This window comes from Thunnus thynnus, chromosome 21 (genome assembly GCF_963924715.1).
Source record: "Thunnus thynnus chromosome 21, fThuThy2.1, whole genome shotgun sequence".
Taxonomy (NCBI): domain Eukaryota; kingdom Metazoa; phylum Chordata; class Actinopteri; order Scombriformes; family Scombridae; genus Thunnus; species Thunnus thynnus.
This window is the reverse complement of record NC_089537.1, coordinates 15,547,226-15,572,190: the sequence shown is the minus strand read 5'-3', so window position 1 is coordinate 15,572,190 and position 24,965 is coordinate 15,547,226. Positions and strand designations below refer to the sequence as shown.

Genomic DNA, 24,965 nt, shown 5'->3' with positions numbered 1-24,965 from the left:
CAGGATTTCAGTTTTAGATATTTAAAATCCTAAATATACATTTATAAATTCCTAATCTTCTGACTTTTTTTTTTTTTAGATATTTAAGCAATTAAATCATCAAAACTATCTCATAACCGTAGTGAGAGAACAACAAATAACTAAAATACATGTAGACACAGTACATATATCTTATCCTGAACCTTTGATAGCACACAGGATAGTATTTACGACACTTAAATCCACCATTCAAATCCGCCTCTCTTTGATGTAGGTATGATGTAGTCGTAGTCGTGTCTGGTGGTCGGACCTCTCTCACCTCTGAAGTGTTCCCGCTGGTCATCCAGAGAGCAGTAAAGCTCAACAGGCTTGTCCACCGGGCCTCTGTCCTGCAGAACCACACAGTGACGCTGCGTTGTCGAGTCACCGTGGGCACCGATGTCCTCTTCCTGTGGAGCTTTGGAGACGGAACAACAAGGCTGGGACAGAGCACAGAGCAGCACATCTTCCACGAGTGAGCAAGAAAGTTTCACTATGAATCTTGATGTAGCGTTAGCTACGTTAGCTCAGGCAAATTCAAATGTGCATGGTATATCTGCTTAACTAAAATGTGTATTTATGCTTGTGTACATTAATTGTATGTGTTTCTCTCCACAGGACAGGTGAGTTCACAGTGGAAGTGATTGTATCTAACCTGGTGAGCTCTGCCTCTCTGAGCAGTTACATCTTTGTTGTGGACCAGCCATGTCAGCCTCCACCAGTCAAAAACATGGGGCCTCTCAAACTACAGGTACATTTCACCAGCATGACTGTTATCTTTATCTCATCAGAGTATGGCTGAGTATATCTAAAAAGATCCCGTCTTCTAGGTGCGAAGATATGAGGTTATCCATCTGGGGGTGACCTATGAGACTGAAGTTGACTGTGACATATCAGGAGGCCTTCACTACACCTGGACCTTGTTTGACTCTGCAGGCCAGGTCTTCCCTTTGACTCTCACAAACACTCACAGACAGAGCCTCATACTGCCAAGCCATCTCCTGCACTATGACACCTACACTGCCGTAGCCAGGGTAAGTAGCCAACGAAAACTGTTGTGCATGAAGGAGAGAGGAGACTCATCACAATTAACAGCCTTAAAATATCAAATTTTTGTTGGTGGGTTGTCAAATAGTAAGATAAGGAATGTTTATAATTGATCAAATGGTGCACAGACTCCTTGAACTGTCTGAAAATATAGTTAGTCCATCCTGTTTTGTTTTATTCCAAACAAATGTTATTGTTATTGTGAAAATTCAGACATTTTCAGTTGACTGTTTTTCACTGTGATACAAGAAAATACTATAAAATGTAAATTGCCCCATGTACAACCTCACATTTCGCAGCAAATTGAGTGCAGACACAATTAATTAATATGAGTGATTGTGATTTGACCCTGTAGCTGCCGTTGTTCTGCAGGTTCAGGTTGTCGGCAGTGTGGTGTACAGTAACTACAGTGTGAGAGTTCAAGTGATACCCAGCCCTCCTGTGGCATCCATTCAGGGCGGCACCAACGTCTTCATTAACAACAGAAACACCACCGTGGTAACCCTGGACGGGCAGAGATCTTACAACCCTGACTTCCCCATGAAGCCAGTCAGGTAGAGAGAAACTGCACTGCATTCCAATTTTCAATCGGGTTCAAATGTACATCCAAACTTGACTCTGTTTTTAATTTTCTCTTAATAGCTTCAGCTGGGCATGTAAACCAGTCAGCTCCATCACCGGATCCTGTTTCAACCAACACGTTACCACTTCCTCCTCTGTGCTCACGTTTCCTGCTAGTTTCCTAAAACACAACTTTGACCAGTTTCGGTTCACACTCACCGTCAGCAGTGGAGAGCATTCAGCTTCAACAGAGACCTTCCTCACAGTGACATCAAATGTAATTAGGTATGAATTATGTAACAAAAACTATATCACTGTATCCCAATGACTATAACTACACAGTATTTTTGGAAAGTTGAAGATTGCTTTGAATTAACCTGAACTGACTTTTAACATGTACTTAAATGTTTCAAATACATGTCAATCCAGAAAGGTAGCAGTTTACTGCCCTCAGTGCCGAGGAGACCAAATGAACTGGGATCAGTCTTTCTCTGTCAGTGCCTCATGTGAAGACTGTGATGTTTCCCAACAAAACATCCAGTACACCTGGAGCCTGTACTTGGTCAATGCTTCGTCCAAACCTGTCACAGAAGGTAAAACACTTGTAAATTGCCAGTGTTTCATTTGTTGGAGACATTTTCAGCATATCATATCCTATTCTGCTCTATTCTAGTCCCATTTTGTTACACAGTGGATCTCAGTGCTCCTTCCACCATCAGTGAGGGTCCTGCTACTTCTCCTCAGACTCCTGGGACATCCACCCTGCATCCACCTGCTGCAGATGCTTCACACTACACTCGTACTGTCCCCCTGAGTGAGAATGCTTCTGAAACTGCAGCCAAAAAGCAAAATCCGAATGTGACTGACAGCGAGATATCATTAAAGAAGAACAGAAACACGTTACACATCGCCGGTGTGTTATTAAATGTGACTGGGGGGATAAAAATGGCAACCTCTGAGCCAATTCACAAGTGATCACCTCAGTAAAAACAAATCCCGAGGGTACCAACGGTATAACTCACTAAATTTGACGTCTCCCTTTTAATCCTCACACAGGTTTGACAGACCCTGAGCCACTCCTCAGCTCTTCTCCAGTCAACATAAGAACAGCAGAGTCAGGTAATAGTGGGGAGCTGTTTATACTACCATAATATTGCTAGCTTTTATTGGAATCCAATAGTTTAAAAAAAAAAGCCCCAAAGTGTTTGTGTCCTGGACATCAATAAGGAAACCTACAAGAAGTAATTATGTGCAAGGTCATAGTTACAGTAAAATCGGTAGTTTATGAATTATTTAACAGAATATCCTCTTTATGTCCAGGAGAGGAGCCCATTTATCATCCTCTGGGAGAGTTTCTAGAGCCTCTGTACTCCTCCACTGAATACTTGCCACTTGCCCTTGACAATGGTAGCAGCCAGGGTGACGTTATCAGCGAATTCCCTATTGACTCAGACTCCTCTACTGACTGGGAGTTTTCTTTTCCTGTCCTGGAGAGTGGTGATGTGGGAGATGGACTGGGTGAGAAAAAACGTAGCTGAAACTTTGGCTGTCACAGCCGCAGTCAATCAAAATCAAATTGAAACTGAATCTGGTCTTTGAATGATGTGGTTAAAAGCCCTGCACACATGCACGGGTGTTCTCAGTCATTCTGGCTGATTACACCTCTGTTCTGGTTGAAGTTGGGTGGAAAATGATGTGAGGTCAAAATACATATACTAATAAGATTGATAAAGGTCTAAGTTGTCTCACCTTATCCGGTGCAACAGAATGTGAGGTCAATGTGGACCAAGCACAGGCTGTGTACATATACACAGTCCAAAAAGATGTCTAATCAGGCACAGTTAGTGAAAACTAGGTGTAACATGGATGTATACGGTTTTAAACCTGCATTAACCACTGTTTTAGCCACTTGGGGGCAGCAGAAACAAGCTATTATCACCACATTGACACATTATCATCTTATAAAGTAGATATAGCAAACCTGTTAGCAAACAGTTGCCTATTTACACATCCAGCAGATATGGAGCAACATTAGCATTTGTTTGGAGTCATGTTTACACTAGTCAGTTGCTAACTTTGCCTGTCTGTTGTTTGGTACTGGGAGAATAGTATATAACCAGGTTATAAGAGCTTTCCACTAAAAACTGACACTGATGCTATGCTTGTGAGAGCGGTAAGACTGAACCAAACAGTAACGTTAAAGTTGCAGGCGGTAAAACCAAAACCATGAGAAAGATGCTGGCTGAAAGATGCCAAAAAAGCCTGCAGAGCTGAGGCAAACTGCAGAGTCAAGTTGTAACTGTCTGTGGGTTTATCGCTACCAGCGACCCCTTTCACATTTCACATAGTAATTTCATCCATTGTTAATATAAAAATATTGATTACAGCAGCTTTAACAAAAATATTTTTTATGAAATATAAGGAGAAAAGCAGCCAGTACATGAAAAAAAAAATAGTTTTCTAAACCAACAACCAACTCAGCAAAATGCTACCATGTAAAGATAGGAAACCAAACCACTTAATTTCTGTGCCTGATCCTAACATAATTAGTAACTTCTTTTATGTGCAGATTTTCAGTGTGAATCTGCAATGTGCATTAAAGCTGATCTGCTCTTACAGATTCAGATTATGATGTTCCCTTCCTGAGCACAGAGGAGGGAGACCCAGGAATCTCAGCAGGAAGACCCACAGGTACATACTGTATGTGTGTGTATATGCAAATTGTCACATGTGTAAAAGATTATATATTAACTTGTATGTATTCTCAGGTGTGGATGATGACACCTTCAGTCCAGAAGATGACTCAGTGTTTGATCCAGCATCACATGTCGATGAGGGGAGTAATCTGGTGGATTCCAGGCCGTCTATGGTGATCCAGGAGTCAACTTTGCTTGACTTACCTCGAGACCCAGTAGATAGAGCGTTGTTTGAGTCCTACACTTACACAGGTACATTATTCCGAAAACTCCACAAACACATATTTCCTCTCTCTTTTTCTGTATCTCAGTTTTTAGTCATAATTTTCTCTCTGTCCGTCTTTACAGGAATTTCCTCCCCTTTGCTCAGCTTCAGACCGTTCAGTCTGAGACCGGGGAGCAGATACATGTTGGGGGTTACTGCCAGTAAGTTTAATTTTTGCTAAAATGCAATAGGCAATACACAAACCCATAAAAGTTAATTTATACATCTTAACTATGAGTGGTAAGGTGGTCAACTGGAAACTGAAAGTTGTATTTTTGTTGATTATGGTCATTGTTTCAGTTGTAAAAGTATTTCAAAGTATTGAAAGTCAAAATGAGTCATTAAAGACAGGCCAGGCAGCTCTTTCCAAACACAAAGGAGCTATGATATACAAATTTATTTTTGCAGATAATGTCAATGTCAATGAAATAACAGCAGAAAGGGAAAACTGCAGTCATCAAAGACGAATGAATCTGCTCAGTGCAAAATGTAATGTTCTAATTGTCCTGTAAGAGGTTGACACTGACATTGATTCTGTGTCAGCCCATCATTTGTTTTCCAAAGGAATACTGAAGGGATAGATCTGGATGCTAACACTGTTGTTCTGTTTTATCTTTTGAACTCAGAGTCTCAAAGTAGTTTTCTGGGCCGGACTCAGATATTCTTAAAAACCAACCCTGCTCCAAAAGGAATGACGTGCCAGGTGCAACCGATCAAAGGGTCGGAGTTATACACACACTTCAGCATCTTCTGCACCTCGGGGAAAGAGGTATCTCCCATCTCACATACATACATTTACACAAAGAAGTAAATGACCAAGCACTTAAACTTATTACTTATTTGACTTTCTCTGTGTGGGAGTGGTTTTTCAATGCAGGAAAAAAAGTAAAGGCTAATTTGATCGTCTTTTGAACAGTAGTACTTTTTAAATGTATTTTTAGTCCTTGAGAATACTCTCAATCGCTGAAGCAAAGGGAGCTAAATTGCCACTCACAGTGAAGTTGTGATTGCTTAATGGTGCCATAAGTACATGCTAAGATGTAGTGACATTTTTAAAAAAAAAAATCCTACATCACACTTACTAATCCACTGTCCCATTCACTGGGAAAATTCAGATTTTTACACTCTAAATACGCTCAAGGAATCTGAACATCACAAACTACAAATGTATCTACTTCTCTCCAGCTTTTGTTTCTTTACATGATTCCCTTCATGTCAACCCTCACCCTCAAGTTGTGTGTGTGTGTGTGTGTGTGTGTGTGTGTGTGTGTGTGTGTGTGTGTGTGTGTGTGTGTGCCGAAGGACTTACTGTATGAGTATAGCTTCAGTGTCGGAAACAGACCTCCCAGGATATTGTATCAGGGGAGAGACTTCCAGTACTACTTCAGCCTTCCTTCTGGAGACCGCAGCGACGACAATAAAGGTAAACATACTGACATTGATTCATGACTATTAAATTCCACACAGATGTTTTATCAAAACATATTATCACAGCAATTTCCCTTTGATTGTTTGAGTGACTGAACGTCATTGTTTCCACAGTAACTATTTACACAAAGATCAGAAGCAGCACGTATGGAACAGCCACTAAACCCTGTCCTGTCACCGTCCAAGTCCAGCCAAGCTTCCTCAGAGACTCCTCTTCCCATCATGATCCTGATCTGGAGCTGTAAGGAAGGTTTCACAAACTAACAACCCAACAACTTACAAATGACTTACTATTGATTTATAAATCAATAAAACACTTAATTAAAACTTAAACCCCTTTTTAAGTATTCCTTATCAGGAAGTGGTACTCATAACCCTGCTCATTTAGGTTTCTAAGCAAGTCAACTGTCAGTTTTTGTCAATATTTTGTATTGTTGTGTTACTAGTTTCTCTCTCTCTCCAGTTCAGAGTCAGGTCTGAGGAACCTTTCAGCTCTGGTGCAGCTTGGGAACAGTGTGGAGATCCGTAACTACATTAGTCTCCTTTCCAGCATTCTGAACAGACTCAGCATGGACACTGAGGCCAACACACACGCACAGAGACGCATACGCAATATACTCATTTGCACAGTGTGTGAACTCGAGAGCAGCGAACAGGTGCACACACATATATTCAAGACTGACCGAAATAACACTCATATTTCCCTCAAATATTCTGTTTAAGCATCTCTCACTCAGTTAGATCTCAACAAACTTGTCCAACTTTTCAAGCATTTTGATAACATGTAATTTAATCCCAGGTATCAATGGTGGACAGCATCTACATTCTCAACGACCTTTTACAAGTCACAAGTCAGGTAAGTGAACGATTGCCTTCTTTCATTGACTTTAATGCACAAACAGATGCTGATAGATTCATGCTGAAAGATGAAAATTGTTTCTCACACTTGCTTTATCCTTCTTAGGTAACATTAGCCAGTGCCAGACGGGTGAGAGCTCACATTCAGGCCATCTCAGAGCAGTTTTCTGTGTCCAGTGTTCCAGTCTGGTACCATCTGGACCAGAAGACACTGAACAGCCTGGTCACCCTGCTCTCATACAGCCTGCAGGCTGCTGTCACCGGTTATGACTTCACAACCAACAGTGCTGACATTACACAAGAAATGGAATCAGACTCAGTTGCTAGTGAAAACACAAGAAATGCTATAGCTGATCGAAATGGCTGCATATCACACTCGTCCAGTGGTGTTTTTATTAAAACATCTGTTTCAACAAAGCAGGTGATGCGGCTTGTAGATGATATTCTGCAGACTGCTTCAGATCTGATGCTGGTGAGAAAAAACAAACTTGTTTCCTTACACTCACTAACTTTTTTTGCACTTCCATTTATCTCTCGACTGACATCAATTGTCTTTTTTTTTTTCAGAAGTACATCTTGTTCTCTAAGATCCAGGAGCACAGAGTCAACACCAGTCTCATGTCCCTCTATGTCACATACCAAAACCAAACCTCCACAGTCATCAGCAGTGACACAACCACCTTCTACATGCCTCCCTCCCTCATCCAGCTTCTGTTTGTTGGTCATAGAGGAGAGACTGAGAGCAGACAGCGTCAACCATGTGTGCTCAGCCTGCTCACTGAGCTCCCCTACAGCCCTTACACCTTGACCCGCTATCCTGGAAGGGTGAGACTGGCATGATAATTTGACACTTAAGTGATTAAAGGGAAGGCATTATACTCATTTTCCTCTGCTGATTTCCAGTTGAGTGGACCGGTGGTTGACCTGAGTCTGTATGAATGCAGCACGAGAAGAAAAATTCCTGTTCGAACCCTCTTTCAGCCAATCGACATCAAGCTACAACAACCACCAAGAAATGTATGTGACTACTTCTTCTTTTCTGTTGTTTTCAGCAACTCCACTTTATCACTAAAGAATATTTTATAGATAAAAGTGACCAGCAACATTAGAAAATGCTAGTTATCAGTGAAATTGAGGATTACCTTTCAGTGGATGATCTTCAACCATGTGAGCTATAGAGGGGATGTTTTTGGACTGAAGTAACTACAACATGTGATCACATCTGTGCTGTAGGAGAGCTCTGTGCGTGAGTTTGTCCTCCTGCGCAGCCAGATCAACTACCACAGCTTCAACATTACCCAGGAGCACTTGCAGCAGGCCATCCAGCTGAGTGTGGTGTTTGCACCGCCACCCAACAAGACGTTTCCCATCATGCTGCTCTTCAGGTAGGTAGAGCATTAGAGACAACATGGTTAATCTACTGTATGTGCCACAAAGTTAAACCTTGACTCTCTGTTGCGCCAGGATGTTTGAGAGGCCGACTCCCAGCATGCACCATCTGCACAGGATTCACCGCTGGAAGAGCAACAGCACTCGCATCACTCTGCCACCGTCCTACCTCCATAGTAAGATTTGTTTTGGTTCCATCCAGTTTTCAGCTCTGTCACCATTCTTCTGCTCATTCTATAAAGTATTTATCTGACTTATCATCCATTAACAGAGTTTTTATACAGAATGTGTAACTGAAATAATTAAACAAGGCTTTAGCAAAGTGTAAAACACTCAAAATATCTGTCACATATTTCAGTTGATCCTTGTCATTCTGGAAGTTTTACTTGTCATAAAAATCCTATTTCCTCTGTATTTGTGACAGATATTGACAACATAGGAAATGTGTTGCAATGACATTAGAGGGTTAACATGTGACAGTCACAAAGTTGCCAATCCAATGCTCATTTAATATAATAAATGTTGCACATTATATTAGTTTTCGTTTTTTTACATTTCCTCTCCCTCCTGCTCTCATTCATCATCCACAAAAAAAATCTTCATGTTTTCTGAATAAATCTTTGAAGCAGAATGTGTAACTCAAATAGTCAGACAAGGTTTAAGCATGTAATATGTAAAAAAGAGGTATACTGTATCATCAGTGTCTAAAATGTGTGTCCAACATGTCTCATAGTTTGTAGATATTTGAGTGATACTTTTGATCAAAATTTTAAAATCCAATTTCCTCTGTTTTTCTGAAAGACAAAATATAACATAGAAAGTGTGTTGTGATCATATTAAACTGATTATTATTCACCATTTGACAGTTAGTTGCCAAGACAATGCTCATTCAGTGCAATAAGTGTCTCAGAAAATGTACTTGTTTTGACATTTCACATGTAATTTCAGTGAATGTTTTAAACAATCATAAAAAATGTCTAGCTCCAGGTGTTTGTTACTTGGCCCTGCTGAATGCTGACTTTGCGAAGCCACCCAGACACAATCACCTGAGCAGCCAGGTCAACTACAGTCTCACAGCGGACAGCAGCCGGTGTTTGTCCTGGAATGGCCACCAGGGGGCCTGGACACACATTGGCTGCAGAACACAGAAGGCAGACACAAATACTACAGTCAACTGCAGGTAAGGCAGGGATTGTGTGTGTGTGGGGGCAGTTATGCACAGACACTAAAACACCCACACACACTGCAAAAAAGAACTTCACATTGTGATGTTTTACAGAAATTAATTACTTCATATTTCTCTGTATTTCCTGTTTGTCTCAGTTGTCACCAGTTGAGGCCATTGACTGTGGTGCAGCAGCAGATCCAGAGCAGCCATGACACAGTCGATCTGGATCCGTTCCTAAGGTGACCTCATCCTCCTGAGGCTCAAAAAGAGCAAAACAAATTTCTCTGTTACTTTAATTGTAGCAGTTATTTGGACCTTTTCTTTACTAGCACATGGTCCTGTACGACACAAACATCATTCTGCATGTCTGTGCTCATTCAATAAAACAACCCTCCTGTGCCTCCTCTCTCCCCCCTCTCTGTCACCTCAGTGTGTCCAGTGATGTGACAGTGCTCTGTGTGCTGGTGCTGTGTGTTTGCCTGTTCGTCCCGGGGTTGGTGGTGTGTAGGAGAGCTGACGTCGTCTCCGAGAAGAATCAGAGAGTCCACTACCTTACTGACAACTCTCTATGTGACCCATACCTCTATGCTGTGACCATCCACACTGGTCTCTACTCTGCAGCCAGTATGAGTGCAAAGGTAAGGCTGTCATTTGTTCCTTCAGACCAACAGAGTTGGTCACACTGCTTTTAATTTATTGAAACTGACTTGTGGTTCTTTAATAACTGATCATGATCAGTCATGACCATAAGGGTCGTCATTTGGATGCTGCTGTCTTATCAAAATGACATTTGCAGTACTTTGATACCAGGATATTCTTGCTGTGTTCTCTCTTCATAAAACAGTTGTATATGGAGTCACAGAATATTGTCGTGCTACTACAGGAGTTGTGTAAAGCATTTTTCTTCAAAATACTTTATGAAATTATTTTAATTACATATGACATCCTCTTCATATTAATTAACACCAAAATGTAACTTTTCTTAAACTGTGGAGAGGTTGTTTGATATTGTCAGTAGAGAACTTTTTCATCTTGTGTCTTGTTCATGTAACCAGACAAAAATACACACACACAAACAGATTATTTGGATTTCATATTTTTAATAGCGTAATGTTGAAACTTCATGCAATTAACTGTGGGTGTTTTTACAGCAGACCTCACATAGCAAAAAGTAGGAATCCACTAAAAGTGGTACGATTAAGGGAGTCATCATAAACACCATAGCCTGAGCGGAGAACCACATAGATCATATCTCCCTTTTCCAGTTGAAGAACAAATCCATTAGACACATTGACATAACCATTGTTATCAACTTCATCAAAAGAGAGAATCATTCGCTTGCCGTTGTGATACAGGTCAATAGCTATTGAATTCCACGCAGCAAACCCGTTGAATCTGATGTAGTAGGCTCCTCTGACTGGGGCTGTAAAGATACCTGCAACAAAGGAGGAATTCAGTCTTTTAATTGCTTTTGTCAGGCTTTATAGGTGTTTGTCTAACTCTGGGAATTTGTTGCCAAGTCTGTGTATGTTAGACTGTGTTAGAAATCTAATCAAGGAGTCAATTCAATGAAAACACAAACCAAACCAAATACAAGTGAGAACTATCAAAGCTTTCATAGAAGCACCCATTAAAATAAAAAAAGACTGCCAAATAGAATAAAAATAGCTATATAATACTTCATCATGTATATCCCAGTATAACATACTTTATCTGAAAGAGCTTTATAAGAGCTTCCAACCCAGAACTAGCCTACTAAGAAGACAAGAAATACAAACAAAGAAAAAAACATTTAAAAAAATGGCGAGACAGACAGTTTCAAGAGAGATATTCCATACTTGGACAACTAGGGATACAATAAAAGTTATCCATAAAAAGGCAATTCCAAAAAAAATGATAAGTTGGATCATAAATCTATAAGATTGTGTAATCATTCAAATAAAATCAGTGTGAGTAGGTTAGAGAGGTATACATACCTGTAGTTGGGCTATAAGCCTGGCCGATGTTGGTGAAAATTTTACTGAACTTAAGTGTGATGGCAGTATTGAAGGGTCCAACATATCCTGCGTCAGTAAGGCCGACAGAAAACGCCACCTTTGGTCGTTCTGTGTGAATGTGGAAGACACACATAGAGAGAATATTTTCCTCTCACATCAGTAACAGCTGCAAAATGTCACTTCTGCCTCATTTAATAATTGTATTCATGTCACTCTGCATCCTGCTGCACAGAGGATGACCCTCGATTTACCGTTGCCATTCTCACTGCTACCATAATATGACATTTTGACTTTTTAATAATGATATAAGCAGCTCACCTGCATTCTCTCCCTTGAGCTCCTCCACTTCATTTTCATTGGAGCTCATTCTGGCCTCCAACACTGTGAAGACATTCATCATTTTTATTGTAAAGGAGGTAAACTACATAACTGGAACTTGAAATACACATATGTGTAGCTAATAAACTGGCAGCTGTGTGTTTTGCAGCTTACCGGTGTTCTCCCTCTTGAGCTCCTCCACCACGTTTTCAGCAGTGTTCAATCTGGCCTCCAAAACTGTGAACACATTTCTAGTTACTATTATGAAAGATTTACAGTCGATCAACAGTCAAGTGTAAAATTTATAATATGTGAATATTGCATGAATCTGTTCCACACTATGTGAATGAACCTGTATTCTCTTGCTCCAGCTTCTCTATCTTGCTCTTGCTGTATCTCAGCTCCTCCAGCTCAGCCCAGATATCAGGGGTGATGTTAGTCTGATCACTGGTTGCTTTAACATCCAGGATCTCAGACTGAACCTCTGTCTGAGTGATATCATTCTCTGTCACCCCTCCACTCTCACCCTGAGCCCTCGTCCAGTACAGACAGAGCAGCAACGCCAGAAAAGCTGCAGCACTCCTCATTGTGAAATATCACCTCTTTAGACAGCAAAATTCATTCTGATACGTCTCGCTCAGTTCCCGTCTTTATATACACGTAAAACAGGTCATTGAACTGCTGTATGAGAATGAAACAGGTGTCTTTGATAACAAATATAAAAATAGCACCAAAGATCCTTGAACACTGAACTGAGTTTAAAGCAATCAACAAGTTAGAATGATGTTCTTCCCTTCAAAGTAACAACATTAAAGGACGGGTTCACAATCTTTCAAGTCTCTCTTAAAACAACAGTCAGCTGCCCTTATGAACATTAAATATTCCTGTTCATACTGAACATTAGAAGATCACTTGAAAATGCACTTATAATGTAGGTGATGGGGACCAAAATCCTCAAGCTTCCCTCTGTGCAGAAACATATGTTTAAAAGTTTATCTGAAGCTAAAATGAAGCTGTTGTCAAAGTAAATCAAGTAGATCTCTTTCAACATTACAGTCTTTTTAGTGCAAAAGTCCCTCTTTTTGTTACTATACTTCCACTATAGCTCAACAGTGAAACACTGTGTGAGGAAACACAAAGAGGGAATTGTGTTTGGCAGATATCTACTTGATATGACTAACTTAGACTGTTGAAGCTTCATATAAGCTGAACATCAACTTTTAAATACATTTTTGCCCAAAATGACTTTTGGCCTCCATCACTTACATTGAAAGCACATTTGAAGAGGATCTTTTAATATCCAGTATGAACAGGAGGAATGATTACAGTGAGGAAAACCTCTTTCACTGTTCATATACACACCTGACTGTTGTTTTAAGACAGACTTGAAAAGAGGTTGTGAACCTTTAATGTTGAATGATCATCAGATCCTCATCAGAACCAAACAGATGATAAGTGGGATTTCAGTCTCTGATCTTTTTGTGTGTATGGGTTGGTTTTCCCAGACTCAGGTTTCAATATCAACAAATTAAAGTTTAGATTCAGCATTTTAACCTCATAGTCATTCTTTTACTTCGAATCTTGTGTGTTGCAGAGCTCATTCTGGCCTCCAACACTGTGAAATTAACATTTAACATTAATATTATTCCGAAGTATGTTTATGGTCAGCTGGTTTCAAGTTTTTTACATGATCACTATGTAGGCCGACCTGTGCTCTTATTTTCACACGCTGTTACTCTGACTAGAAGATCTGCAATAGAAGGCAAAATTAATAAGCAGATTAATAATTGATCAACAGCCAGATGTAAAATCTCATGTTGAACTTGTCTCTGCTAAATACATAAATATCTTTTAAATTCTCTTCAGTCACTTTGGGCATCAAAGTTTGCAAATATCTAATTGAGCTGATAGTAAATGATCCAGACCAGTGACATCTCAGTGGTACCAAACTGGAACTTCAAAATATGTTTTCACCCAAAGGTTCATCAAGAACCATACCTTAATATCAAATAAATATATTCTCATTGCTAGCATGCGGTAAAAAAAAGTTTTTACATGTTATTGTAGCTTACCTGTGTTCTCCCTCATGCTCATTCTGGCCCTCAGAACTGTGAAGACATTTAAAGTTACTGTGTCTTTTAAAAAGATACTTTTTTGTTCAAATAAACATCTTTTGTGCAAATATTATGAACATTAAATATTCCTGTTCATACTGACCATAAGAAGATCACTTTAACTGAGCAGAAAGTAAATGAGTCAGACTAAGGACATCTCAGGCATGATTGATACTCTCTGGTCAAACTACCAAACTAAAAATGGAAATATACAGTATATCCACCATAAAGCTGATATAAAAGTTACATGGATGAATCTAATCCCATATAAATAGATTTGGGCCTATAAAACCAGTCTGGACAAACATGACAGACAGTTGTGCTGCATGAGCTGCAACTAAAGCAATAAACTACTCAGAACAGTCATTTCAATAATATACAAACATTGAATGTGTGAAGCCCTGTGTGACTGACATTAATGCACTCACCTGTATTCTCTTGCTCCAGCTTCTCCATCTTGCTTTTGCTGTTCCTCAGCTCCACCTTGTGTTGGATCATCATGTCTCTCAGCTCCTTCAGCTCAGCCCAGATATCAGGGGTGATGTTAGTCTGATCACTGGTTGTTTTGACACCCAGGATCTCAGACTGAACCTCTGTCTGAGTGACTGGCACGTGCAGGGGGCAGTATATAATAATATTAATGTTATTTACTTTACAGTAATGTTAATGTAACGTTAGCTTGATAGTTTGGATAGCTTTACTGTGATGTATTGTTTGTCCACAATTAGTGTAATTAACACCATACAAGTTAAAGTTCTGCTTCATGCTCTGTCAGACTTTTAAAAGGAAGCTTTTTACATTTCCAGAGTAAGTGAAAGAATCAGGAGAGATGAGACAGAAATGAGGAAGATTTACAGGATGTAAAAGTGTTGAAAGAAAAACAAGGAGAAAGTAAAGAAGACACAACTGATTCAAGATTGAAAGAAACAGTTTAAGGAGGAAAGAGAAACACATAGAAGCAGCCCAGGTGTCAGGTGATGGAGAGACATGAACACATTCAAAGCAGGAAAACTGGTAAGAAACTTACAGCTGTATATAGATAAATTACTGTTCTGGTAAATATTTTTAAAGGCACAATCTGTTATCCAAATGTAAACTAAAGGACATCTTAACAAACAAAAGTCAAAGCACAAATTTGAAACCTGCTATAAAAGGACTAACAGATCCTTTAATACAGGTAGTAACACTACACAACAACTCTATTATCATGATGTTTTCACAAGCTGTTAACAGGTTGAAATAGGTGAGACACCAGCAAAAAAAAAAAATCTCTGTGTAAATATTTAAATACTTGGGAGACTATTTTCACATTCCTGACAAGCATGTTTGGAAAAACTGAAAATGACACATCACAGCTCAGTGGATGTTTCTTACTGTTTTAAACCTTGAAGACGTGCTGACTAGAAGTAGAAGTAGCAGAAAAGTACTGTATATATCAGAAAAACATCCAGTGGTGAATGATCACAATTCATTTTGTTCTCATTTTGGTTGGAAAAATGTATATTAAAGAATCCTACAAAGTTGAGTCTTTATTCAGTGACATCTCCATTTTAAAAACAATTAAAACATCCAATAAGGTATTTCAACCATGTTCTGAAATACCGCAAATGGAGTCCAAGCATTTATAAATATTTTTGCGGTTTAGTTTGTTTTAAGATAAGACTGTAGCAGCTGGTTTTGTCTCACTGTCTCTTGCACTACTTTTGAACTCTGCCTCTCTGTTATTTTTAGCTGTATTTTATAGTCTTTAAAGATTCTCCCCTTTCCATCCCAGTTGTTGTATGTCTTGTAGTTTTTTTGTTGTTTTTATTTCTTTGTAATTATGGGATTTGAAGAGCTATATGTTATGTCTGGATCAGAGATTGTCATCAGCCTTTTCACCATTCAGGGGTTTTTGTTTTTGAAAGCAAATTGTTTTATATGTTGTTCAGTCAAAAATTATAAACTGAGTCCGTCAGACAAGAATACTTGAAGCCTTTGGCTAATCCTGCCATTCATTAACCCTTACAATGACAAAACCTTGGTCCTTACAGGACAGGACCTTTGTTTCATCAGGTGGGGGACAATGATATAGTATGATGCAGTTTGTTGTAAGATTCCATGTTACATTCTGCTTGAATATGAGTTGCTATACTTCAACAGGTTGTGCTATAAATTATGTTGGTGTGTGTGGTTTTTTAAAATCTTGTTCCATGTTCCCCTTTTTAACTTTGAGCAACTGCCCCTCTAAAGGTCTCTGCACGGCCCTGCTGAGTGACATCATTCTCTGTCACCCCTCCACTCTCACCCTGAGCCCTCGTCTGATAACAAATGTAAAAAATAACACCAAAGACCCTTGAACACTGAACTGAATTTAAAGCAAACAACTAGTTAGAATGATGCTCTTTAAAATCATTAATAGTGAATCCTTAAAAATTACAGTACATTAATGTTGAATGATCATGAGAACTAAACAGTTGATAAGAGCAATTTCAGTCTTTGATCTTTCAAAAGTGTGTATGTTTGTTTCCCAGACTCAGGTTGTAAAGGGCTACAACTGGGTCATGGTTCATCTGATGTGTATTAACGTGTGTTTTTAAAGAATTTATTGCAAATAGTGCTGCAGAGCAAAGCCAACACAACAAAAAACATATACTGTCCAAATATGTAAAGACTCTACTGCACTATATAAAGCTCTAAGGTGCATAGATGGATCCACAAAGTGTCATTGTAGGAGTTGTGATCATTCACTAACATGGGTTTAACAGTTAAAGTTAAATTCTAAATGTTTTTTGGGGTTTTTTTATATTTTAGGTGAGAATGTTCTATAATTTTTAGAGTCTTGTTCTTCTAACCAGAAAAAAACACAGACAAAAAGTTATTTGGATTTTATAAATGCTTATATTTTCTAAGTAATGTTGAAACTGTGTAATATTAACTGTGGGTACTTCACAGCTGCACTCACAGAGGGAAAAGCAGAAAACCATCAAAGGTGGTACGATTGTTGTTGTAATCCGCAACACCGCAGTTTAAGGCGAGAGTCAGGAAGATCACGTCCCCCTTTTCTAGTCGAAGAATTAAAGCATTAGACATAGAGATATGGCCAGTGTTATCACTGTAGTCTGAACTATACATCACTCTATTGTCATTGTGATTAAGATAAGCACAAATCCAAGCTGAAGTACGGTTGTCCCACAAGGTGAATCTGAAGTAGTAGACTCCTCTGATTGGGGCTGCGAAGATACCTGCATCAGAGGAGAAAATCAGTGAGGGGTCAGAACTTCTGACTTCTGAGTGATATCATTCTCTGTCCCCCCTCCACTCTCACCCTGAGCCCTCGTCCAGTACAGACAGAGCAGCAACGCCAGAAAAGCTGCAGCACTCCTCATTATGAAATATCACCTCTTTAGACAGCAAGATGCAGTCTGACACGTCTCGCTCAGTTCCCGTCTTTATATACACATAAAACAGGTGTCTTTGACAACAAATATAAAAATAAAGCTAAAGGTCCTTGAACACTTGTTTTGCTACTAAACTATCCTCATAAAATCCAGTTTAGTCCAGCATATGGGACACATACTGCAATGTGTATCTGGGCAACTGTTTTTATATGTTTACCAGGTCTACATAGTGCTGTGTGGTGAAGATGAGTTCTCGCAGACAAGAGAACTACAAGTCCCAGGATGCATTCTGTTCAGGAGGAACTCTCAAGCCACCTTTATACTCAGGTAACATTCAAATATCTCCAAACAAATAAATAAATAAATTTTAGTTTCCTACAGATTTTACTATAACACTACATAATATATACAGTAGTTTTATAAAAAAACATACATAAAGTCCTGCTTCAGTGTATTCTTTCTGTCTGACACTACAGTGCAGCAACCAGCCTGGGCGCAGTGCGGGGGGTTCACATCTGGCATGACAACTCGGGACCCTCCCCGAACTGGTACCTCAAACTGGTGGAGGTATCTGAGGTAAGGTCTGCCTGTTTTGTGGATGTGTTGTTTCCACTTTCAACTTGGCCACCAACATGTTTTGTTTGTCTACTTTCAATAAAGGTGAACAGAGGCCACGTGAAGGGTCGTGCTTGGCTCTTTGTCGGTCAGTGCTGGTTGGCTGTCAACAAAGGTGATGGCCAGGTGGAGAGAACACTACGTGTTTGTAACCAGGGAATAGGCTTTGCTAAGGTACAACACTCACACACATACACACACACACATATGAAAACATCTTTTAATCTCTTCTCCCGTGTGACCATGGGTCTCTACGTTGCAGATGTTGTGCCTAAAGTTATCTGACTACTTGGCCGACCTCCACACCTGGATATCTGTGTGCACCTGCCCCTGCCCTGGCTCGTTCACACGCACTCAGAGACTTAGCGTGTGTCTGCTGCTACTGTTGGGTTACGAATGTGTCAGCGCAGTAATCATATCAAAAATAGATGAGCAGGTTGGTTTAAAAAAAAACATTAAAGTTTGAGATTTGGTGCATAAGAGTTATAAAACTTGTCACCTATAACGCCGTGGTTCCAAATCATTTGTTTACAGTTGCCGTTGCAGTTGGGCATGGTTGATGTATCAGCTGTTTCTGTGACAACAGGAGTATTAAGTGTGGTGGCAGTGTTGCCCGCAGCAATAGTGATATCATTCCTGTTCCGACTGCGTAAGGTCAAGCTGACGGGGTCAGGAGTCCAATACGCAAATGGCAGAAAGTTTGACAGTGACTGTTTTGATGGTGAGAATTCATGGACAAAATCAAAAATGCCAACTTTCTCCTCTATTTTCTACTTTATGACATTAAAATACTGTCTGATCATGTGGTTCCGTTTCTTTATGCATTATTCCAATTATTCATTTACTTGTTTTGCATTTTCTTCTTCCTTTACTTTCTTGTCACTTCACTTGTTCATTGTCTGTCTCTGTGCAGATGCACTGTCAGTGAACAACAGTATATTCGAGCCCTCCTGGAGCAGCCTTCAACAGTGGACGCAGGAAGCCTGGAGGAAGAAACATCAGGTCACACCTCAAGCAGTTAGCAATCTTTTTCTGTTTTTCCTCTTCTCTTGGTCTTTGCTCTCATAGCATCTCCTCATCCTTATTCATTTTTGCTGTAGGATACAGACTGGCTCTCCGTGTCCACTAGGGATCTGGAAAATAAAGACGCACATGAGAAATCTGTGATCCAAACAGATGTGGTCATAAGGAAGGAGGATGCTCTTTCAGTTGAGAGCAGTACGGGACCAGCACTTCAAAACTCATTTCTGATTACAGACGGAAACAAGGTTGATCAAGGACGTCACAGAAAAGAGTTGGATAGTGTTAGTGAAAGCGGCAGGTTTCATGGAACCCAGAAAGATAATTTGTCTGGTACGAAGGAGAAAGATCCATCAGACGGTGGCTTCGAGGATGACAGGCTTCGCAAGGCAGCGTGGTCAGGGCATAGTGGTGGTTCCCACATCATTGACACGCTGAGAGGAAGACAAGTCAGATCAACATCACAGTGGTGTCAATATCTGGCCTGGGCACTGTGTCTGCTGTTGTCTCTCATCTGCCTGGTGCTCTCTGCAGTGCTGGGGCTGAGGTAATGGAAGAGTTCAATTGATTTATTATTATAGTTAAGCAAGAAAAAAATTAACATGTTTTTCTTCTTGTTGATATAACCTGTGTCATTTTTACATTAATTAACATGTGTTTTCATTTGTCAGGTTCAGCAGCAGCAAGGTTCTGCTTTGGATACACTCTGTTTTCTTCTCCTTGTTGTTTTGCATCTTCCTGATCCAGCCAGCTGTGGTAATTGCATTTTAACCAAATAAAATTATAATCCATAATCTTCAATTAAAATGACCGACAAAACAAGTATCAAACAAGTTGTTTTATGCTTAACTCTTTGCAATTGTCCTTTTTCTTTTCCAGATACTTGCAGTGGCAGTGACTGTCTCCCTTTGGTACAGAAGAAGACCCGACTTTCATAGTTTCTCAAGTATCACAGACTTTGAGATAGAGACTTTTATACTGTTGAGTCAAAATGGTGCTAATCAACCAGAAGAGCAGTTCAAGCCACCTGCTTTCCTCCAGGAAAGACGCTCATATCTCAAAAAGGTGATAGCAACATTTTATTTCATTTTAACCTGTTCTAGTCTACTCTATTAGAACATCAAGTCAATTGTTTCTTATTGACAGCTGCTTGGAGCTCGTCAGCGAGCCAGATACCTACGTCTTGTGCGTCCGCTAACTCCAGCAGAGCTGAGGAGGACTCGTGGGAGGAAAAGAAGAGAGACTCTTATCCGTAAAACCCTCAGGTGTGTGTGTCTGTGTGTTTCTGTGTTTATATGTGCACTTGTGTGTGTGTAAATGTGTAAGGAATAGTCTCTTTCTCTTTGTCCTCCAGGGATTTCTCTGTCTGTGTCTCTATGCTTTTCCTGATGATGTGTATAACATATGGCAGCTCATTCAGTGACCATTACCATGTCAATAAAGCTGTCAGAAAGCAGTTTCAAGGGTAATACACACACACACATGCAGGGTCTCTTGCTTTTTTCACAAACTCACTACAAGCACTGACTAATCATGTTTTTTTATTTCTTTCAGTAGCAGCCAGGATAATGAGTTCATTTCCATACAAAAGCATGATGACTGGTGGAGGTGGACACAGACCAGCCTGCTTAACTTACTGTACAAAAATGCATCAGACACAACTATGGTAAACTATTAACTAAGGGCTGTGCAGAGATTCAGCACTCCATGAAAGTTTCTAAGATAAACCAAAAAGAATTCATCCATTAATCTTGAATCAAATTTTGAACGAAAAAGACTCAAGTTTCAGTTCTGACCTCTCTTTGTCAAATATTGTTATACAATAAAAATATTTCAAAAATGATGTACCTTGACCATGTACGCAAGCTAAATGTCCTTGTGTTTCACCATATGTAATGAAACAAACCATTTTTCACCTTTTTCATGACTCAATAGGTTGATGTCATCCAACAATCACACATCTTGATTGGTGAGCCAATCCTGTGGAAGATGGAGATCTCCAGCTCATTTCAGGACCAGGTAAACAAAAAATGCATTTACATGTAGTACTCCATTACTTATTCAACTCATTTTATTACAAACATGTGCCAATATAATTACATTTACTGGAAAAACAAGGATGATAAAATGTTGAATTATCTGACGTGTTTGAAAAGCAAAATATTCTGATTTGGCAAACATTGAGAAATGACTGATACTAGTTTTAATATGTGTTTTTAATTAACAGCAATCTAAGAAAAATGAACCACATATTACTTGAATGGTCCGGATGTATTTTTTTAGCCACTTGAATTTCAAGAAAATAATCAGTATTGTATCAGAAGTCACTTTCTTCAGGCTTGTTCACATTTCTGTGTTTGCATTGAACTTCCTGTAGAGTGTGCTGTTTCATAAAATGGGCCTAAGCCTCAACTAGATAGATTAGTCAATATGTATTTTGAATGCAAACAATCCAGCGGGCAGATTTGCTTCAAAATAATTAAGTTCTGAACTTTAATTACAATTTTAATATACATCTGTAGTGTCTGTTAAGGGTTTGAATTGAGTACACTGATAGGTGCTCAGATTTAGGGAGAAACCTGGGCTGTATCCTTATTGAAGATACCTTTGTGTCACATTTAAAGATCCCCACCTTTTCAATATGCAAACATGAAGAAGATGTCTCCTACTTATTTGCACTAGATGTTTCAAATTTCTACATCACACTTGTGAAAGTTGCATATAGAACCATGATTGACTTCCAGACATTGGCATTTATCATTCTGTACAATGAAGGTCAAATATTCAGGTGTAGTAACTATAAACAAAATATTTTTGAGGGGGACTTTTGCACATGCAAAAACTTAAAGTTTTTGCATGTGCCTTTGATTTTTTGTTTTGCTCTGACTGTGTGCTCTTTGTGACTCAGGTTTCTGGCGTGACTCTTGTACCAGAATGTCTTCACTTATTATCTGGGAGCAGAGCATCCACTTACCCACGATCAGATGCCATGGGTGCTATGGGAACACCTCCAAGGACATGTGGTCACCTGGGCTGTTATTTAGGACCAAGTGCTACAGTTAGCCTCGGCCACACAAAGTGAGAAACACACAGTCCTGACGTAGAGGAGAGAGGAGTTATTACTGAAATTATTCCTTTGTGTCTCTGACATCATCGTAACCATCATTTACTTTCCCTCTGCTCTTCTACAGGTCTGACGCTCTGTTCAGATTGAAGCTCCTGCGTTCATGTGGCTGGCTGGGCAGACAGACGGTGGCCCTGAAGGTCCAGTTCACCTTGTACAGCCCTGCACCCAACTTGTTCAGCAGTGTGACCCTGCTTGCTGAGCAGAGCCCCATCGGTAACCTGCTGCCCTCTGCCAAAGTCCAGTCAGTTAGGTTGTATCACACTCCTTCCGTGTGGGACTATGTTGTCATGGTCTGCCAGGTAAAAGGCAACAAAATATTAATGATTCAGTTGATTTTAAAAGGGGAAAAAAAAATACAATTTTTCATTGCATAACCTTCTGACTCCACACTAACATTTAACATTTTGATGACAACATCAACCTCATGAGTTTTAATCATTTTTTTGTTAAAATACTTAAAGTTCCTCATGTTTTCTTCACCTCTCCTTCAGCTTCTCTTCCTCCTCTTGTCTCTGCTGCATCTCTGTCTTCAAGTGTACACTGCAGGGCAGCAAGGGCTGATGGGATACTGCAGGACACCCTGCAACTGGCTGGAAGTGAGTCTCCCTCATAAACACACATGGGCAAAATAATAATTCCAACATAATCTTTTCACAAAAAGATTACAAGACTCATGTAAACTCAGCTGGCATGGACAAAGGCACATATACACACTCACCCATTTGTGCACACAACAGTGTAAACAAGATCACAGTGACCTAGCTAAAAGGGTACGGCAACCTGTAGCTCTTAAGTAAACCACACAGAAAAAGCATTTGAAGGTCAAACACAATAGGGTTTGCCTGCAGAGTATGAAATGTACCAGAAATATACTGCATCTGTCTCTCTCTGCAGGTCATTCTGCTGACAGTGATCATGGCGTACTATGTTCATTACATATATCACTCTGTGGTCATCATGGAGGTTGTGGAGCTGCTGCAGAGACACAACTACAGAGGGCATGTGGATGTTAGCCTTCTGGCTACCTGGGAACAAGTGAGAGAAAAAGAAAGGAACACATATATTAAGAAACAGTTCACTCTCCGTGTCTTTCTTTGTGTATTGGAGCAAACATAAAGAGATTGCAGAACATTACTAAAACTGGTTTAACATCGCATTGTAGTTACTTTTTAAGAGGACACACTGTGTACAGGGTTTGTTGTTTTTGCTAAACACACCCTTATTAAATACATATGGAAAACCCAACTTTGAGGTTAGAGATCACATTGATGCTGATGTTTTGTGTCTGCAGTATATTCGTGCTCTGCGTGGCGTTATGCTCTTCCTTCTCACCATGAGGTGTGTGAGTGTGTTGGGAGTGACCAGGACCTCGTCTACCTCTGCTACACTTTTCGCCCGCTCACTCTCCAGCCTCATCTGGCCGATGGTAAACACTTAGTGCAGTAATACCACCAGTTATGAAAGATGTTGATTCTAAGCACTTCCTTTTAATATATATTGTTGCAAGAAAAAGCAAGTTACAGTCTTCAAAATATGTACAATATGATTGCATCATCAGAAATAATGCTGTCTGAAAGTGAACTGCAATAAAAAGCATAGCTTTTTGTATGTTCTGCTTTCAGGTGTGCAGGTTTTTTCTTCACAGATTGTACAGAAAATAATTATTTTAAAGTTTGGATTTGGTTAGAAACAAATACTAAGCTCACTGCACAGACAGATGAAGAAAGCGCTAAAATTTGGTATCTTCTACTGTCCTAGATTTCAGGTCTTATCCTGCTGGTGGCGCTGTCCTGTGCGGGGAACCTTCTGTTTGTACAAAGCTCCTGGGCTTTCAGCTCCCTTCCTCGCTCCCTTCAGACTCTGCTCCGTCACTACCAGGGTCTCAGGGCCGTCAGGGGCCTCCTCCACTCAGGACATGATTTCCTTTACTATAGAGCTCTCTATCTGTCCTGCACAGTAGTGTGGACAGCAGTGGTATATACTATATCATTTTTATTTTTTTCCTCATAAAATTCTAATTGTGACTGAATAGATAAGTGACAGACTGATTTATGCATACATGAACTTCACACAACTTATTCTCATAGAACAAACTGTCTGTCTAGGTCATTCTTGTGTTCTTACAGGTGTTTGTTCCTCATAGATGATAGGTGCCGTGTCCTCGTTGGTCAGACGTGCCAAAAGATCTCAGAGCAGGAATGATGTCCTCACCATGAGAGAATTATCCAGTTACATCAAACTGAAAGTTTCTGAGTTTACTGGGCAGCATAAACCAACATGGACTGGTAACAGTGTGGAGACGAGGGTGAGGAAAAAGCTGTTCTTTTAAAATATTCTAAATATCTACATATCATTGTCAAATTACTTTGTGTCACGTCCTACCAGGACTTTTTCTGTTTTTTGGACTCTTGGTATTTTTGTTCTTTTGACTTCCTTGGTTTTTGTTATCCTTCTGATGCCCTCAGACTTTTTCTGGTTTTAGTTGGACTTCCTGTGTTTGATTATTTCATGTGTCTCACCTGTGTCTCGTTTCCCTCACCTGTGTTTCATTTGCAATCACTTCCTGTGTATTTATAGTCTAGTTTTCGGTTCGGTCTTTGTCGAGTTGTCTGCTTTTGTTCTGCCCTCACACTGTGTATGCGCTGAGTTTTTTTCCTGCGTTTATGGTCTTTGTTCCTGTTCCCAGTGTCTCTTGTGATTTTTGAGTTCTTTCATTAAATATTCAGCATTGTATCCAACCTGCCCGCCGTCTCTGCATTTAGGTCCACCTGCTCCATTCACCCACCTTTGTGACAGTAAAAAAAACAAAAAAAAAACTGGGAGCATATACAGTGCAAAGGCAGTAAACAAACAGGTGACACAAAAAACACCGGAGGAACACACGAGGGAACAGAGAAAACCAAAACCAGGAAACACAAATGAAAGAGTCCCTCAAAAAGTCCAACTAAAAACAGAAAAAGTCTG

General features: G+C 39.8%; 1 protein-coding gene across 1 annotated transcript in view; it reads left to right on the top strand.

Annotated features, from left to right (window-relative positions):
* The window catches only part of LOC137173800 (polycystin-1-like protein 1), a 33,582-nt gene that overhangs the window by 5,961 nt on the left and 2,656 nt on the right, over positions 1-24,965 (top strand). Inside the window, exons 6-50 of the mRNA XM_067578878.1 lie at positions 254-493; positions 637-769; positions 849-1,052; positions 1,438-1,619; positions 1,708-1,911; positions 2,056-2,219; positions 2,300-2,539; positions 2,683-2,745; positions 2,947-3,144; positions 4,246-4,317; positions 4,395-4,574; positions 4,671-4,748; positions 5,214-5,356; positions 5,890-6,010; positions 6,130-6,256; positions 6,479-6,671; positions 6,815-6,871; positions 6,980-7,345; positions 7,441-7,698; positions 7,777-7,890; positions 8,107-8,258; positions 8,338-8,438; positions 9,244-9,442; positions 9,586-9,669; positions 9,861-10,068; positions 17,460-17,566; positions 17,716-17,815; positions 17,900-18,028; positions 18,117-18,290; positions 18,389-18,575; positions 18,768-18,856; positions 18,955-19,421; positions 19,546-19,630; positions 19,754-19,939; positions 20,021-20,139; positions 20,229-20,339; positions 20,429-20,540; positions 20,810-20,893; positions 21,783-21,952; positions 22,066-22,300; positions 22,493-22,597; positions 22,896-23,036; positions 23,293-23,427; positions 23,760-23,975; positions 24,145-24,306. Of these exons, the coding sequence (XP_067434979.1) occupies positions 254-493; positions 637-769; positions 849-1,052; positions 1,438-1,619; positions 1,708-1,911; positions 2,056-2,219; positions 2,300-2,539; positions 2,683-2,745; positions 2,947-3,144; positions 4,246-4,317; positions 4,395-4,574; positions 4,671-4,748; positions 5,214-5,356; positions 5,890-6,010; positions 6,130-6,256; positions 6,479-6,671; positions 6,815-6,871; positions 6,980-7,345; positions 7,441-7,698; positions 7,777-7,890; positions 8,107-8,258; positions 8,338-8,438; positions 9,244-9,442; positions 9,586-9,669; positions 9,861-10,068; positions 17,460-17,566; positions 17,716-17,815; positions 17,900-18,028; positions 18,117-18,290; positions 18,389-18,575; positions 18,768-18,856; positions 18,955-19,421; positions 19,546-19,630; positions 19,754-19,939; positions 20,021-20,139; positions 20,229-20,339; positions 20,429-20,540; positions 20,810-20,893; positions 21,783-21,952; positions 22,066-22,300; positions 22,493-22,597; positions 22,896-23,036; positions 23,293-23,427; positions 23,760-23,975; positions 24,145-24,306 (7,195 nt within the window). The remainder of the gene's footprint in view (positions 1-253; positions 494-636; positions 770-848; positions 1,053-1,437; positions 1,620-1,707; positions 1,912-2,055; positions 2,220-2,299; positions 2,540-2,682; positions 2,746-2,946; positions 3,145-4,245; positions 4,318-4,394; positions 4,575-4,670; positions 4,749-5,213; positions 5,357-5,889; positions 6,011-6,129; positions 6,257-6,478; positions 6,672-6,814; positions 6,872-6,979; positions 7,346-7,440; positions 7,699-7,776; positions 7,891-8,106; positions 8,259-8,337; positions 8,439-9,243; positions 9,443-9,585; positions 9,670-9,860; positions 10,069-17,459; positions 17,567-17,715; positions 17,816-17,899; positions 18,029-18,116; positions 18,291-18,388; positions 18,576-18,767; positions 18,857-18,954; positions 19,422-19,545; positions 19,631-19,753; positions 19,940-20,020; positions 20,140-20,228; positions 20,340-20,428; positions 20,541-20,809; positions 20,894-21,782; positions 21,953-22,065; positions 22,301-22,492; positions 22,598-22,895; positions 23,037-23,292; positions 23,428-23,759; positions 23,976-24,144; positions 24,307-24,965) is intronic.